The sequence below is a fragment of the Gymnoscopelus braueri genome, assembly GCF_963280865.1.
Source record: "Gymnoscopelus braueri genome assembly, chromosome: 9".
Lineage (NCBI taxonomy): Eukaryota > Metazoa > Chordata > Actinopteri > Myctophiformes > Myctophidae > Gymnoscopelus > Gymnoscopelus braueri.
Window position 1 is genome coordinate 55,850,061 of NC_137610.1, and position 18,714 is coordinate 55,868,774.

Here is an 18,714-nt window from a genome sequence, read left to right on the forward strand (position 1 = left end):
ATATCAAGTTTGAGTCTAGTGTGAAGATCAGCTCACTTTTTTTTCCTTTCTGGTACCTGATTCTTTTTGGGTCAATGTCAATGTGCTTTGCACCTTCCTCTCTTCTCTACATAGAACGAAACTCTGTCTTAGAATTTGACATCAAACTGGGAGCCATGTTTGCTCTCTAGTGTGTTGTGGAAAATAACACTTGCACATGGTCCAGATGGTATCAGGTTATCATAGTAAAATAGTATGTTACTACAAACAAACAAACAAACTGAAGGCGTCTGTCCTGGGTGCTGTGGTCTCTCCGACTGTATCGGGTGTGTGTGCACAGTCTGTGTCACAGTCTTTGTTTTAAAGATATGTTTTGCCTGGGGTGCTCCTTCCATTCCGACATCTCACTACTCCGACTAGTGGCTTCCGTGTGCGGTTAGGGTTAGGGAATGGTATATGGTTAGTAACCGTCGGAAAGGCAACATGTCGGAAAGCCGACATGTAACCGTTTTGCTTTTATTGACATTGACAGTGGATAGAGACAGGGAATGCAGAGAGAGCAGGGGGATAACATTCAGCAAATGGCCCGGATGACCGGAATGGAACCAAGAACTCGCTGATCAGAGCGTTGTGACCATGTGGTATGTGTGGTGGCTCTGAGGTTATGAATGCACATACTGGCAGCATGAAAAAAAAAGGTTTTACGTTGATCGGTGTAGTTAGTTAGTGAGATTAGCAGCAGACACTGTCAGACAGGGGTGACTGACAACATAACCTCTGCCTCTGGCCGTTGTGGCCGGGGGAGATAACGAGGGTTGCATTTGGATCCTCTACGCTGCAGACATAAGCCACTGCTAGTAAAACAATAACACGTTTCCAGCAAGCAGAAATGTCTGCAGCCCAATTGCTCTGAGCCACGGTTCCTATTTCTGTCAATAGGATTTGTGTCAATATCTGGCAACATCCTCATCCATGTGTGGTTGAATATGTGTATACGCTGTTGTTGTTCAAATAATTATGATCAGGCATCATTATGAAGATGATGGACAATGTTCTATCAAAGTTCATCATCTCTTAAAGCTTGGAGATGTATTTTGGGTCACGGCTCTGTCTTTGCTACACCCTCATTCCTCAGTTTTACATTGAACCTTCATCTTCAAACCATGTGAAAATCTACGACTCATGTCAAATCAGAATCCTTCTTATTAGTCCTTCTATTTCCTTCATTCCAGACCAGTCTGTGGATTCCAAACTGCAGGTGAAGATGAGTTCTCCAGCACCAGCCAGGACTGTTTCTATTACAGAGGAATCTAAAGACCATTTGAACCTCAGTAAGTCTCTCTCTCTCTCTCTCTCTCTCTCTCTCTCTCTCTCTCTCTCTCTCTCTCTCTCTCTCTCTCTCTCCCCTCTCTCTCTCTTTGTTTCAACATTTCAGTATAAGATTATCATGGCAATAATGCCAATGATAATTATAATATTTCTATAGACTGCACCAAGCATTCGGCTGTTCATTTTAGTACTACGATGTCCTAGTGTGAACTTAATTGAAGGTTAAAAACTGTTACAATATTCAGAAACAAAATTACCTTCAATCTTGTAAGCGTTTTCTTTTGCATTTTTTGCATTTCCTGATACTACTATAAACCTTTTGTCTTGAACATGCTGGTGTTGAAATGAACCAAACAACACAACATTTGAGTATAATAACATTTTGAGCTGCTTGTTGTATGTCTGATTCATATTGAAACCTGGATCCTTAAATGAACTTCCATGTTCATGCACACGCACCATCAGGTGTGTTCATCAGGATGAGGGTCAATCATTTTAGAGCTTAGCACACCAAATGACTGAACCTTTCAATTCCATGGATGGTTGTTTGTACAATGAGCATGTATATATACATGGCATTGATCTTACTGTAAGTTTGATGTCTTGCGGTCTCCGAGTGCAACATATCAGCCTTTGCTAGCAACGCTATCATCTCACTAGTAACTCCAGTAGAGCCAGCGACAGGTAGCCGCCACACCCCAGTCTTGTTGGTAACAAAGTGGAAACTGACCGAAGAGTCACAAAGCAGTTACACGTTTGTGGGTAAAGGACTTCACACTGTTAAGTTATCCATGCTTGCTACCATAGACTGTACAGCATGCTACACATACTGCTGCTCAGTATGTGTTTCCAAACGCACACTCTGTGTTGATGTGTGACGTAGCCATTGTCGGGTCCTGGCAGATAGCTATTATTAACCGTTCCAGACCACGACTGGAGCGGCGTTCAATACAGATAGGAGGGACCTTTTAAACAAGCAACACACAGAAGTGTATAAACTGTATATTTACTTGTGGTGACGGAAGAACCACCTGTTCTCCGCCATGGCGATTTCAGAGCAAATTCGACAAATGTGTTAGCAGGCCCGTGGCCTTCAGGGAATTAGCGGCTAATTTTTAGTCTAAGTCTGGTCACCATCTGTAAGCCCTTTAATAACTTGATCCACTACCATAATATCCAGTCCCCGACTTAAGACAAACTATGGATCTGAGGATAACACCGTTATAAGAAAGGCAGGAGGCAGAGGGGCCCCCTAAACTTACTGGCCCGCTTCAGCAGAAACATCAACTTGACCTTCACTCAGTCAAGAGACTCCACTGAAACAACCTATCCTACTCCTCTGACTAGAGAAATGCACTGAAGCTCATGCGTTACACAAACCCACTACATCCCCATTGCCTACCACCCAGAGAATTATTGTTACTCTTAAGTCTAGTCACAATAGGGATAATGAGCCAACACATGCAAACCATATCACTCTTTACGCCACCATGCCAACTCACAGCACATCATCATAGCACACAGTCATTGCAAAACAACTCAATGCTCACAATTCATTGCATACAAAACATTGCACTCCAGAAATAAAGACTATGGAATTCAACCCGTTAGAAAACAATAGATCCACAAGCCTAAACTCCACAGTCCCCACAATCGCCGAAAAACAGCCGATCTACAAGCTTAAAAATACAAAAGATTTATTTCGGCGAAAAACAGCCGATCTACAAGCTCAAAACCAACATTTATTGATAACTGTTAAAGATAGCTGATCTACAATCTTTAAATATATCACCCTTTCTTTTTAGTGAAGGATCACTATAAGATCCATTCCCCTGAATGCTTTTTAGGCAGGATTGACTTATCCTACTGATTAAGGATTTTCAATGATTCACTTAAAAATAAAAGATTAAACAATTTTTCCAAGAACAGTATACTTAACTCAGACAATTACATTGTCGGTGCTTGCGTTAAGGATTTCTCCTATTTTTTCTTTTATCGATTTTTAGCATTTTATCTCGTTTGTTACTTGTTTGTGCGGAGGCCTTCTAACCAACCTCTAGAAGGGCTTCCCAGAGGTCAGGGCCTCTTGCCTTACTACTTTTGTACATTGTACATCTCTTCCTATTACCTTACTATCAAACTTCCTCAAGGCCCCACCCCTGGATTCCCCAGGAATATTGGCTCAACACCATCTTAATGTTAATCGGCAGCTAGGTAGATTTTGACATGGATTGTCCATTTTTAAGACATAGTCAACACTATTGTACGTCCCTGTTAATATGTAGACTTTGTTAGAGACAATTAATGGTTATTTGCGTCTTTTGGAATCAATGAACAGAACTTGAAGTCAGTTATTGTTATGATGACTCAAAGGTACTTACCTTTTTAGATTCAGTTCCTTCATGGAACCGAATTTTGATACCCAACGCTACTCGACTTGTATTTTGTGTCACTGTCCTGTCTATAAAGACACTGCTTTACACTTTCTCTCCACACATTTTTACATTCAGCCTTCATCTACAACCCCATGTCAAATCAAAGTCTTTCTTTACTTCTTTATTTTATGGCTAAAATGATAATCCCATTTATTTTGCCTACTTAATAATGTTCTTATCATGATTACAACAACTTCAGCCATTTTCAACCTATGTTCATATAATTGGTCCTCACTAATGCTTAGTATAATATGGTACCATTGTTTTCTACTTGTTCTGTGTCTGTACTGGTTGTACCCGCCTACCAGTGACATCATCGTTAGACAGGTTTGGTCATTTCAAACAAGATTTCATTTTTTATTTTAGTTTTTATTAATGTGAGACCAACTGCTTCTATTATATCAAGCTATCTTTTCAGGAAGAGAGAGCCTGCAGTTTCTATTAGCTTGAAACCCCCATTGATGATGTCACTGGTAGGTGGGTTTCTGAACTGTCCACAGCCCTCCTCTGAGACACAGACCAAGTAGAAAGAAATGGCCCCACATTATAATGAGCATTAGTGAGTACAAGTTATATGATAGGTTGAATATGGTAAGTTTCTGTCTGGGTAGCTCAGTCGGTAGAGCTCTCGTCTTTAGACCACAAGGTCATGGGTTTGATCCTCAGCATATGAGTAGTATGGCTTGGGTGCGGTAAGTCGTGAGGTAGGTACTGGGAGCTGATGGTAGGTGTGGCGCTCCACCTCAGCAATCCATCTCCCAGGGGTCTAGCGCATTGTACTGGGGACAGACTCCCGCGTGGTAACGGCTGTTATCGACAATAAGCCACTCCCGAACTACTTATTATTATTATTATTTGAAAATGGCTCAAGTTGTCTTTTAATGTCTTTGTTGCTCATTGTGCTTTGTGGACAAGGGGAATTCATGGGTTTTAATTAATTGTCCAGTTTCATGATTACGTAGTTGTGAAACATAAAATCTCAATTTCTGATTATTTCTGATTAATTGTGCAGCCCTAGAACCTATTCTATTCCTTCATTCCAGTCAAGTATTTTAAGTCCAAACTGCAGGTTAAGATGAGTTCTCCAGCAGCAGCCAGGACTGGTTCTATTAAACAGGAACACCTGGACCTTAGTAAGCTGTCACCTTATAATGTTTCAGTTTATCATTATCATGACAAAAACAAGTAATAAAAAATACACCTCAGAAATCTTTCAAATTGTTAGTTTGTTCTCATTGTCACTTACAAATGTAGAACTTATTTTGTGCAAAACCATGACAGAATAAAAACCACACCATAAATTAACTTATAATTGTGTTTCTAATGTTATCACATAACACATTTAAAAATATTCCACCATTAATTGCAGCTTTACAGCCTTAATTAAACTTTTAATGTGACACATTGTTATTGACAATTAAATAGGGAAGTGATTACTATTTAATGTATTATTGTTTAGGTCTTGCGGAGACACAAAGTCTTTCTTTTGGGTCTTGAGCTGAAAAAGTTGGGGAACCTCTGGCCTACAGACTGTTATCAGACAAAGTTCATGGTGCCATTGCACTGTAGGTGCCATATTTGCACTGTAGATATTTTCACATCCATGTAAATGAGCCAGATCAGCCAAAAGGCATATCAATACAATGCGAGACAAGAAAATAATGTACAGATAATTACAGTAAAATATGAAAAATGACACCAGTGATGAATAGAGCTGATAATTACCCATGATTACAAGTTTGGTTTGCTTTAAGCCATGGAGGTTTCTCTTAATTCGGTTGGAAGACTATTGTTTTACCAAACACACTATGTCTGTATGGTACAATGCAGTCCCCTCTGGTACCCTTGCCCTAAACTGGCTCAGTGGAGGAGGTGAAAGCCTATACAAGCATCTGCGAAATGTTTAAAACGTTAAAAAAAAGAAAAAAAATCTGAACTATATGGAAATGGTGACAACGATTGGGCTTTCAGTCAAGGGTTTTTAATGTCTGTTTGTAAAGTGACTCTATAGGTTTCAAAGTTGTCAGATTTGCTGTGACCAGGTTGTGAAGCAGTATGTTATGTGAGAGAAGATCATAGCATGCATGAAGAGTTTAGCTGCATCTGGTGTTAGATATGGTCTTATTGTGCCTGACATTTTACTGATTTCATTTGATTGTGTTGGCGACATTCTTAACATGTTTTTTTTTTTAATATCAAGTTTGAGTCTAGTGTGAAGATCAGCTCACTTTTCTTTTCCTTTCTGGTACCTGATTCTTTTTGGGTCAATGTCAATGTGCTTTGCACCTTCCTCTCTTCTCTACATAGAACAAAACTCAGAATCAAACTGGGAGCCATGTTTGCTCTCTAGTGTGTTGTGGAAAATAACACTTGCACATGTTCCAGATGGTATCAGGTTATCATAGTAAACATAGCCACCTTGTGGCACTTGTATGTTACTACAAACAAACAAACAAACTGAAGGCGTCTGTCCTGGGTGCTGTGGACTCTCTGACTGTATCGGGTGTGCGTGCACAGTCTGTGTCACAGACTTTGTTTTAAAGATATTTTTGGGGCATTTTTTTCTTGTATTGACATTGACAGTGGAGAGAGACAGGGAATGCAGAGAGAGTAGGGGGATAACATTCAGCAAATGGCCCGGATGACCGGAATGGAACCAAGGACTCGCTGATCAGAGCGTTGTGACCATGTGGTATGTGTGGTGGCTCTGAGGTTATGAATGCACATACTGGCAGCATGCAAAAAAAAAACGTTTTACGTTGATCGGTGTAGTTAGTTAGTGAGATTAGCAGCAGACACCGTCAGACTGGGGTGACTGACAACATAACCTCTGCCTCTGGCCGTTGTGGCCGGGGGAGATAATGAGGGTTGCATTCTGATCCTCTACACTGCAGACATACAGTAAAGCCAATGCTGGTAAAACAGTAACACATTCCTAGCAAGCTGATGGGCGATGTTCAGGGTTATATCAAAGTTCAACATCTCTTGAAGCTTGGAGATGTATTTCGGTTCTCTGCCCTGTGTTTGAAATAAAGCTACTTTTCACACCCTCTTCCTCTTCAGCTTTACATTGAACCTTCATCTTCAAACCATGTGAAAATCTACAACTCATGTCAAATCAGAATCCTTCTTATTAAAGTCCTTCTATTTCCTTCATTCCAGACCAGTCTGTGGATTCCAAACTGCAGGTGAAGATGAGTTCTCCAGAACCAGCCAGGACTGTTTCTATTACAGAGGAATCTAAAGACCATTTGAACCTCAGTAAGTTTCTCTCTCTCTCTCTCTCTCTCTCTCTCTCTCTCTTTATAAATATTATAATTGTTTCCTGTCTCAGTAGACTCTACTGAGACAGGAAACACAATTCATTTAAATGATGTACCTGTAAATGAAAAAAAAAACACAATAGAGAAATGCTTCAAACTCTATGCAGACAACATGCAGTAGCCATAATATAGCATAGAATCTATTGTAATTAGTTTAATGTACATTGTGCAGCCAGCCCTTATTCTATTGTTTATATTCCAGACCAGCCTGTGGATTCCACACTGCAGGTGAAGATGAGTTCTGCAGCACCAGCCAGGACTTTTTCCATTAAAGAGGAATCTAAAGACCATTTGAACCTCAGTAAGTTTCCTGCTCTCTCTCTCTCTCTCTCTCTCTCTCTCTCTCTCAATATTATAATTGTTTCCTGTCTCAGTAGACTCTACTGAGACAGGAAACACCAATTCATTTAAATGATGTAAATGAAAAAAAAAACACCAACAGAGAAATGCTTCAAACTCTATCGCAGACAACATGCAGTAGCCATAATATAGCATATAATTTATTCCAGACCAGCCTGTGGATTCCACACTGCAGATGAAGATGAGTTCTCCAGCACCAGTCAGTACAGTCAATATAAAAGAGGAATCTAAAGACCATGTGGTAACCATCAGTAAGTTTCATGCTCTCTCTTGATTTCTTTCATTCTGTTCTTTTGTCGGGCTATGACCGTTTGGTATGGTGGTGGCTCTGAGGTTATGAATGCACATACTGGCAGCATGCAAAAAAAAAAACGTTTTACGTTGATCGGTGTAGTTAGTTAGTGAGATTAGCAGCAGACACTGTCAGACAGGGGTGACTGACAACATAACCTCTGCCTCTGGCCGTTGTGGCCGGGGGAGATAATGAGGGTTGCATTCTGATCCTCTACACTGCAGACATACAGTAAAGCCAATGCTGGTAAAACAGTAACACATTCCTAGCAAGCTGATGGGCGATGTTCAGGGTTATATCAAAGTTCAACATCTCTTGAAGCTTGGAGATGTATTTCGGTTCTCTGCCCTGTGTTTGAAATAAAGCTACTTTTCACACCCTCTTCCTCTTCAGCTTTACATTGAACCTTCATCTTCAAACCATGTGAAAATCTACAACTCATGTCAAATCAGAATCCTTCTTATTAAAGTCCTTCTATTTCCTTCATTCCAGACCAGTCTGTGGATTCCAAACTGCAGGTGAAGATGAGTTCTCCAGAACCAGCCAGGACTGTTTCTATTACAGAGGAATCTAAAGACCATTTGAACCTCAGTAAGTTTCTCTCTCTCTCTCTCTCTCTCTCTCTTTATAAATATTATAATTGTTTCCTGTCTCAGTAGACTCTACTGAGACAGGAAACACAATTCATTTAAATGATGTACCTGTAAATGAAAAAAAAAACACAATAGAGAAATGCTTCAAACTCTATGCAGACAACATGCAGTAGCCATAATATAGCATAGAATCTATTGTAATTAGTTTAATGTACATTGTGCAGCCAGCCCTTATTCTATTGTTTATATTCCAGACCAGCCTGTGGATTCCACACTGCAGGTGAAGATGAGTTCTGCAGCACCAGCCAGGACTTTTTCCATTAAAGAGGAATCTAAAGACCATTTGAACCTCAGTAAGTTTCCTGCTCTCTCTCTCTCTCTCTCTCTCTCTCTCTCTCAATATTATAATTGTTTCCTGTCTCAGTAGACTCTACTGAGACAGGAAACACCAATTCATTTAAATGATGTAAATGAAAAAAAAAACACCAACAGAGAAATGCTTCAAACTCTATGCAGACAACATGCAGTAGCCATAATATAGCATATAATTTATTCCAGACCAGCCTGTGGATTCCACACTGCAGATGAAGATGAGTTCTCCAGCACCAGTCAGTACAGTCAATATAAAAGAGGAATCTAAAGACCATGTGGTAACCATCAGTAAGTTTCATGCTCTCTCTTGATTTCTTTCATTCTGTTCTTTTGTCGGGCTATGACCGTTTCAATATGTGAGATATCACATTACTAATGTGATGATATATAGAGTCATCGGGAGAGAGTTAGTAGAGTTAGTTAGATATAGTCTCTCTCTCTCTCTCTCTCTCTCTCTCTCTCTCTCTCTCTCTCTCTCTCTCTCTCTCTCTCTCTCTCTCTCTCTCTCTCTCTCTCTCTCTCTCTCTCTCTCTCTCATATGAGCAGGGTTGTCAGATCTGCTTATTATAATTTCCCCGCAAGATTTTATTTGAAAACAACGCGTCACAACGTCACAGCTTGTGTGAGCTTGTAGATCTGCTATTTTCAAATAGCTGATGTATATGTTAAAGTGCTCATGTGGCCCATAGTCGCTTCTTTTGGGCTGGTTTTCCTAGACCCGGTTGCTTGTTTCTCTCACAGAATCTGGCAACACTGCTCATGAGCACACATTACAGACACAGGGCGACATGCAGCGTTACACAGATGGAGAGGTTGGCATGTATGAGAGGTTCAGTGTAGTAGGCAGTAGACAAAGCTGATGCAGTGCCAAGTTGTCCTGCTGCCTCAAATGAAAGTGCACGCACATTTGAAGATAAAAGCATCGAACGGGTGTAGATGCCTAGAGACATCACCTCTCCATTACTATGTCACGTTGCATGCAGGTGAAACCATGGTGCTAATCACAAAGATGGATACATGAAGTACATCCCATAAAATGTTAAGTTAACACATTGTGTGCCAGAGGTTTATTAAAATAGGGTACGTTCAATGCCTGCATATCTTCCATCCACTTACGCTGATATGTTTCGTGCTGTAGAAGCCCCGACGTGGAAGTGCAGGTAAACAAAGCGTGCGTGCGAGACGGCGGAGGGTCCCGACTAACGCCTGGAACAATAATATTTCTAACGCGATCCTCCATTGCAGAGTGATCGCCGATCAAAAACGGCTCGTTTCCACCACGTTAAAAAGAAATGGAGATATTAAGCTTTTAGTCAAGGAGTTAACATTGGAGCGGCCGATCGGAAGGATTTTTGACATGGATCCACGTCCGGCCTCTCCTTCTCAGAGACTCCTTGGATGATCCCAAAGTTTCGTTGGAGCGCCCCACGTATAAAAAAAAAAATGGGCCAAAAACGGTCCGGACCGTTTATGGCACATGACGCATGGATTCTCAAAAACGGTCCGGACCGTTTAGTGCTGTACAAGAGCATGATACAGGAATCTGTTGCCGCTAACTACAGGCGCATGGATGTCACTCACTACTAAATATTAGATCACCATAACCTGTGAGTAGCCTATAGTTTTTTTTATTTACTTTAGAGGCGACGTCTTTCCTAAAGGTAGCTCTCCACCAAACATACAGATTACTACAGACTGGCAGTCGATTAAAGTCGGGAGATCGGTCAGTTGGAAGGTGTTTAAAAAAGTTGCTGAATGCACCTGAGAGCAGACACCGACAGACGGCTACTATGGTGCTAAGAATAGCCAATGACTTGATGTCTCTTTCAACAACAAGCCCGCTGCTATCTTACGGTCGGCTCGGTCGGTTTCCGACGCTTCCCTACAACTTGCGACCTGACGCGGCAGTTTACCCACCGCCCATTCAACAGCAGATTTAACAGTGTACCCACCGCCCATTCAACAGCAGATTTAACAGTGTACCCACCACCCATTCAACAGCAGATTTAACAGTGTACCCACCGCCCATTCTACAGCAGATTTATCAGTGTACCCACCACCCATTCAACAGCAGATTTAACAGTGTACCCACCACCCATTCAACAGCAGATTTAACAGTGTACCCACCACCCATTCAACAGCAGATTTAAAAGTGTACCCACCACCCATTCAACAGCAGATTTTTGGCAACTAACGCTTTCCAACACTTACCGCCGCCGACGTCGGTGCGTTGGAGAGTTACCACTTAACCCATTAAGACCTGGAACGCATCCGTGTCATTTTTAGATTTGAGCTAAAAAAGCATTATTTTACACTTTGGGCTATTCAAAAATAGCAGATCTACAAGCTCATAGCGCGGCACCGAGTGCCGCGCTATGAGCTTGTAGATCTGCTATTTTTGAAAAATCAAGAAAATTGGGGAAAATCTTTGAATTATCTTTGCTTCTGGGGGGTCCCTGGAACACAATATTTTTAGATGGGGGTCCGCGGCCAAATACATATCATTTTGGGGGTCCTTGACATGAAAAAGTTCGAGAGCCAGTGACATAGCAACATAAATATTTTCAAAAAACTGTTTCTACATTTTGTCGAATCGGGAAAAAAAAATATTTAGTTAAAAATGTAAATATATTCAAACATTTGCACAAATGTTCACGATTAAAAAAAGCAGATTCACAAGCTCATAGCGTGGCACCAAGTGACGTGCTATGAGCTTGTATATCTGCTATTTTTTTAATAGACAAAGTATAAAATAATGGTTTATGTGATTAAAATCTAAAATGACACAGATGGTTAAACCTTTACACTGGATAACAGCTCTCTGCAATAGTTTGATGTGATTAAAATGTTGTTTTGATTAAACATAAAATACCACTGTGTTCTTCTATGTGGTATTTAATGTTGCTGGATGATAACTACAAGTGTTCTGTTTTTTCTTTTCTTTTCTTCCTACTGGTGAATTGTACAGAACCCCACAGGGAGAGGTCTGTGGTATCAAGAGAGATGGCCTCTAAAACATTGTCAGAGGAACAGAACGAGATGGACCAGGCATGTGGACTGATTGATCTAACGCCTGTAGTAAAGTTGTACAGGATAGGTATGTACTGTTTTCAGTGGTGGAAGAAGTACTCTGATCTTTTACTGAAGTAAAAGTTGCAACGTCACAATATAAAAATACTCTTTTACAAGGAAAAAAGTCCCTGTTAATTGTGCAGCCCTGGTTCTTATTCTATTCCTTCATTCCAGACCAGTATGTGGAGTCCAAACTGCAGGTGAAGATGAGTTCTCGAACACCAGCCAGTACAGTTGATATTAAAGACCATTTGGACCTCCTCAGTAAGTTTCATGCTCTCTCTCTCTCTCTCTCTCTCTCTCTCTCTCTCTCTCTCTCTCTCTCTCTCTCTCTCTCTCTCTCTCTCTCTCTCTCTCTTTCTTTTATGTTGTTCTTTTTTTCACTAGAAGTTGCTCAGATGCTGTAAATGCTCAAAAGGTTAGAGCTCTATAGTTGATCTCTGTAGCGTTTCATCCATCCAACCGCTTCTCTACTAAAACAAATCTAATGGTGTGAGAAGTTCATGACCACAGAGTGGCTGGGCAATTAACCGGAAATATATTGAAACCAATAACGGACCAAATAATTGAGAGCACTTTTGTTTTTTAATGCATTTTTCTTATGTATTAACAAATTGCCTCGAAAATATTGCTTAGTATTCAAGATGTACATGATGGCCTAGGGGGACCAGGGGACACAACAAAAATACAGGGGAGACGCAGTTTACAAAGAAATTGGTGTTTATTAAATACTTAAAATGAACGAACAGATCATGTATAAACAGAGGAGGTGTGGAGATCAGTAAAGTCAGTAGTGTAATGCCTGTATGCATGGGTGGATTGTGTAGTGTGTGTGTGAGTGTTGCATGTATGAACACAAATGTGGGATAAGGAGGTGTAGGTTGGAGGAGGAGCAAAAGGTAAATGAACTGAAGGGAAAAGAAGACTGGGGAGGCAGGCTTTTATAGGGCGTGGACACCCGGGCCCAGGTGCACGCCAATTTGGCTGATTGCCAACATCTCACTGCTCCCCAAGTCCTATTCACCTGTTTCCTAGGCTGTGTGTTTTCCACTTCCTGTCGATTTCATTGGATATCATTGGTCATCTGACCAGTTTCATTGGATTTCATTGGATCAAATCGACAGGAAGTGATGCCCACACAGCCTAGGAAACAGGTGAATAGGAACCAATGAGAAACACAAATGAATACAAAGCAAATGCAAACCATAACCATATAACCGAAGAGTGACATAACATACTATACATACAATACAGGGAACCGTCGTCACAATAGCCGATACAAGCTCTGATATTTTCACTATTATATCTTTTTAAAATATATAATCGTTCATTAATCGTAATCGAGGCAAAGGTTTTAATAATCATTATATTGATTTTAGCCCATTAAGACCGGGAACGCATCTGTGTCACTTTTAGATTTCTTTAGGCTATTCATATAGCCTAAAGCAGATCTACAAGCAGATCTACAAGCTCATAGCGCGCTACGAGCTTGTAGATTTGCTCTTTTTGTAAAATCGTGAACATTTGTGCAAATCTTTGAATATATATTAATTTTTTTAAAGCGTTAGGATTTAGAAAACATTTTTTTAATCGGCCTCAGGTCTTAATGGGTTAAGTCATGTCGCCCCGCCCTACCACAGTGGCACTAAGTCAGATGTGTCTTAGTTGCGAGCCTCTTTGTTTGTTGCAGAGCAGTAGTAGTGATGCTTTGGACTGATCTCCTCTACTGAACGGACACAGCTTGACCATCTCTAACATACACTTCTAGTCTAGTCTAGTCTAAAGTCTCTATCCTCATTGGATGAAACTGGTATCTCGACCTGAAAATGTATTTTGTGTTTACTAAAGAGCTGGTGAGGGGTCTTCGGCGATACGCACCCCCAGGGTTGGGAGCCAGAGCCGGAGGAACCGCAGGAAACGGATCCAACATTGTTGGATCGGTTCATCACACTGTCAAGCGAGCTGGTATGTGGACTGACTTCATGTCTGCTGTACAATTACAATACCGGTGGGTCTCAAACCATTTTATTTCAAGGACCAAACATAACTCTTTTCAGAGTGTACAAATGGAACTAAATAGACCCACTAAGGCATTGGTTTTCAACCTTTTTCATGCCAAGGACCCCTAAATTGATATACATTTGGCCGCGGTGCCAGGGACCCCCAGAAGCAAAGATACCAGTACATTTTCGCTTTAAAAAATATAAATATTCAAAGATATGCACACTTTTTCAAGGTTTTTCAAAAATAGCAGATCTATTGTATATCTGCTATTTTTGAATAGCCAAAGCTTAAGTGGTTAAAAATGATTGTGACGCTATTAACACATTTTGCTGGGGACCCCCTGGTACTCCCTCAAGGACCACTGGTGGTCCCCGGACCACTGGTTGAAAACCACTGCACTAAGGAGTCGAACCGTTAACAGGGAATCGTTAAGGAACCGGAATCGCTAAAATCCTAAAGGATCCTGGCGTTTGTGGCATCCACCGTCCATCCCCGAGTCACAAACGTAACATTCCCATATATGGCGTCTGTTCTGGTTATACACAGTACACCATGCTGGTTTCAGTGATGATGTCACACTCTGACATAGCTCTGTGACATCACAAGCTCACAGATCGACTTCAAACTCTGCGTGCATGTTGCAGAGGACCCGAGGGAGTGTGGTGCCCGGCATGAATTTGGTCCACTGTTCCAACCGATATGCCCATATATAGGCATCTATGAAAATCTCACAATCTTTTTTCATCTGATGAGGTTTGGCCTTATCGATCAACATTATGCTCCATTTTGGCTATTTTCTGAGTTTTCCTTTAATCTTAGACTTTCCGTCCATTCGGTTACAAAGACATTTAAACGTCAGTGAAATTTGTCGTCACACATCCCTACTGTATGTATGGTCAACCCTCTTTTCCAATTCGTAAGAACAGCACATAGAAAACAATTAGATATTTATCTCCTTCTACTTATGTAAACTTAAAGCTTTTCTTCTTTATTTCAACATTTCTTTATTTCAGATTTTTTGCAATTGTTTCACAACACGAACAAACTGAAGTAAAACCTACCTTTCGCATTATCTGTCAAATGTATTTGTGATTCAATCACATTAAGCAGGATGAATCACTCACCACAGTGATTACCCAGGCCTGTCTATAATTCCTTTACAATACAATCACATTCGGCACAAATCAGTCACCAGGCAGGCGGTAATCTGACCGAATCTCACAACGTCCAATCCGGGCCTGGTAGTTGCTGTTGCTGCACTGTATAAAAAAAGGTTTAGTAGCGTGAGATGATCATGATATTAGAACGTAATCAGTAGGCATGTTGGTTCACTTTTTCTTTTAAATGAATGGTTTCTTTATCTCCCTTCATTCTCCATCCCAGGTGTCTCTCCTGCCCAACCGCCAGTGGAAAAACCTACCTGCTGTGACCAGTGTGGGAAATGGTACAGCTCGGTTCGTTGCCTCAGACGTCACCAGAAAATTCATATTGGATATAAACCCTGGCACTGTGATCAATGTGGTGAAAGGTTCAGCACTAGAGAGGATCAGAAAAGACACCGGATGACACATCAAGTTGAGAAACCTACCTGCTGTGACCAGTGTGGGAAAAGCTTCCCAACAAACGATAGACTCAAAATGCACCAGGTCATTCATACGGGGGAGAAGCCATATCCCTGTGGGCAGTGTGGTAAGAGATTCTACACACAGGGTAAGCTCAATCGTCACGAGTCAATCCATACAGGAGCGAAACCCTACCAGTGTGAGCAGTGTGGTAAGAGATTCACTGCAAAGAATAGTCTCAAAGGTCATCAGCGAATTCATACGGGGGAGAAACCCTACCACTGTGAGCAGTGTGGTAAGAGATTCTCCTCACAGAGTAATCTCCATGAACACAAGTTAGTCCATACAGGAGTGAAACCCCACCAGTGTGAGCACTGTGGGAAAAGGTTCAGGCTGAGCTCTCATTACAGAAGTCACAAGAGAATTCATACGGGGGAGAAACCCTACCAGTGTGACCAATGTGGCAAGAGATTTGCTCAACGGGGTAGTCGCAATAGTCACAAGTCAGTCCATACAGGAGTGAAACGCTACCAATGTGACCATTGTGGGAAAAAGTTCAGGCGGAGCGGTCATCTCATAGAACACAAGAGAACTCATACAGGGGAGAAGCCTTATCAGTGTGACCTATGTGGCAGGAGATTTGCTGTATGGGGTACGCTTGCAAAACACAAGCAAACTCATATAGGGGAGAAACCCTAACATTGTAACTCGTGTGGGAAAAGATTCAGCCAATTTGGTCATTTAAAAAGTTGTAGCGCTGCCACATTTGTTTAAAAGAGGATTTAGTTTCATTTAAAAGATTATGCCTATATCAAAATAGTCCTTAAAATAACGCCATCCTTTAAGGGTAAGGTCCTATCTTTTGTGATGTTTATGTTTTGATTTTGTTATTGTTTGGGGGGTTTAAATGTTTATGTTTTGATTTTGATGTATTGAGTGATTGATTGACGGGTCGGGAAATGACTGACATATCATAAAATGTGCGGAAGCTGCCGGCTCGCGGCCCCGAAACGAGACAACAAACCAACAGGGAGTCCACGGGAGACCTGGTCCAGTTTGATTATTTATTTGTCTAGTTCTATAAGCTATAGGTGGAAAATAGCAAAGGCCACATACTGTCAATACTCACCGTTTAAACTAAGGGAAGAGCCACGGGACATTCTTCTGACTGGTGAGACCGTTTATATTTTGTTTATATCCAGCGTGGATATACTTTTCTTTTCTCCGTGGAGATGTACGTTTTTCCCTTGGATTATACCGCTTCTGGAGTGGATTAAGTTTCTTTTGGATTTCTTTTGGATTAACTTTTTCGTGCTGTTTTGGGAGCGTTTGGAGACGCTACACGGAACTATATTGGAACAATATAGCATGCGTGTGAGCGTGCACGAGACGCGAACTTAACCGTCGGCCGCGTCATGATCTGCTATATTTGGGCAATGCATGTATTATTTTCCTGTCATTGATTTAGATAAAAGGGTTAAACTTGACCACAAAACTTTCGTGCTTTATTTCTGGCTGTGTTTGTTTGCTGTTTATTTATTGAGTGCACTGCTTTCAGCCTAATCAATTGTATCTGTAGAGATCATTCACAACCCGTGATTAAAAAAATAGACATAGTCAAATATATAATATCTGACCGTTACAAACTCATACAGGGGAGAAACCCTACGAGTGTGAGCAATGTGGTAAGATATTCACTGCAAAGGCTAGTCTCCAAGGTCATCAGCTAATTCATAAAGGGGAGAAACCCTACCACTGTGAGCAGTGTGGTAAGAGATTCACTGAAAAGAGTAATCTCAGAAGACACTGGTTAGTTCACACAGAGGAGAAACCTCACCACTGTGACCAGTGTGGGAAAAGGTTCAACACAGTTGATAATTTCAAACGTCATCAGATAATTCATAAAGGGGAGAAATCCTACTTGTGTGATCTGTGTGGTATGAGGTTCACTGGAAAAAGTTTTTTTTTAAATCATCAGATTGTCATACAGGGGGGAAACCCTACCACTGTGAGCAGTGTGGTAAGAGATATGCTTTTAAGTCTAGTCTCAGAAGTCACAGGTCAATTCACAAAGAGGAGAAACCTCACCACTGTGACCAGTGTGGGAAAAGGTTCAAATGTGCTGGTAATTTAATACGTCATCAGATAACTCATACAGGGGAGAAACCCTACCCCTGTGATCTGTTTGGTAAGAGGTTTGCTGAAAAGGGTACTCTCAAAGGTCATCAGAGCTTCCATATAGGGGAGAACCCCTACCAATGTTTCCATTGTGGGAGAAGGTTCAGAAATAAGGTTAATCTCAGACTTCATCAGAAAATACATACAAGGAAGAAACCCGACTACACTGTGGGCAGTGTGGGAAGAGATTCATTGAAAATAATAATCTCAAAACGTCACCAGGAAATTCATTGAAAACCGCATTCTCAAACTATACCAGAGGATTCATACAGGAGGAAGACTCTACCAGACTTGGGGTGGCCATAGCTGAATGGATAGAGAGGCTGTATAGGAAACAGAAGGTCTCAGGTTCACCGTTTTAGATACCTAGGTATTCTTTGAAATGTTTTGGAACCTCAAAGAGCAACTAAAGGCCCATTTATACTCCCGTCCAGCATGGATTATGCATGTACGCAAAATTATGTGCTAATCAACATTTAAAATACAATGATATCCACGCTGGTATCCCCGTTGAGTGGGCGAGAAAGTGTTCCCAGTGTCGTCCCAGAGGGAAGACAGTGACCATTCCTAGCCAATGAAAAGCTAAAAAAAAAAAGACAAAAGGTCCATTGTACAGTAGGTAGAGTACTGCCGTCATGGAATCGTTAACTATGCACAAGCTGTTAGTGTCTGATATGAACCGTTTCAGTAAAACATATAATACCAGTTCAACGATGGCATCAGTGCACCTTTACAATAACAAAACAGTTGGTGACAGTTTCATTATATTAAAAAAGTGAATTTAAATCCATATACCATATCTCGATGTCCATCACCATCACTTAGACAGTGATGAAGCACGTTTATTTTATATCGTACTTCTCTGTTTTTTTTTACATAGAATGATTACATTTATGCAACGAAATGTAGAAAAATAACACCAGCAGTATCCTTTTAACATAAATTACATTTTGCCATTTCTTCTCCGTCGGGTGTAAACCTCATATGTCAAAAGTTTTCACTTTTCAGGATTCAAATAAAAAAACGGCGCATGTAGCAGATTGGCAAGCTCAAAACGCGTCGCATTTGATTTGTGGCGCTTTAGTACGATCAAGTAGGGCAGTGGTTTTCAAACTTTTTCATGTCAAGGACCCCCAAATTGACACTTATTAGCCCGCGGACCCCCATTTGAAAAGATAAGCCAGGGACCCCATAAGAGAAGTTTTTTACAGCTCT

The 18,714-nt window shown here is 41.0% G+C and overlaps 1 protein-coding gene across 1 annotated transcript; it reads left to right on the forward strand.

The window, feature by feature from the left end:
• The first annotated feature begins 7,581 nt into the window (after window positions 1–7,581).
• On the forward strand, window positions 7,582–16,818 carry LOC308091944 (uncharacterized protein). Its single transcript, XM_080437715.1, has 8 exons — window positions 7,582–7,677; window positions 8,211–8,309; window positions 8,566–8,664; window positions 8,870–8,971; window positions 11,652–11,780; window positions 11,930–12,019; window positions 13,604–13,720; window positions 15,143–16,818. The coding sequence occupies exons 1-8, from the start codon at window positions 7,602–7,604 to the stop codon at window positions 16,018–16,020; spliced, it is 1,590 nt and encodes a 529-aa protein (XP_080293841.1). The 5' UTR covers window positions 7,582–7,601; the 3' UTR covers window positions 16,021–16,818.
• Window positions 16,819–18,714: the final 1,896 nt, after the last annotated feature.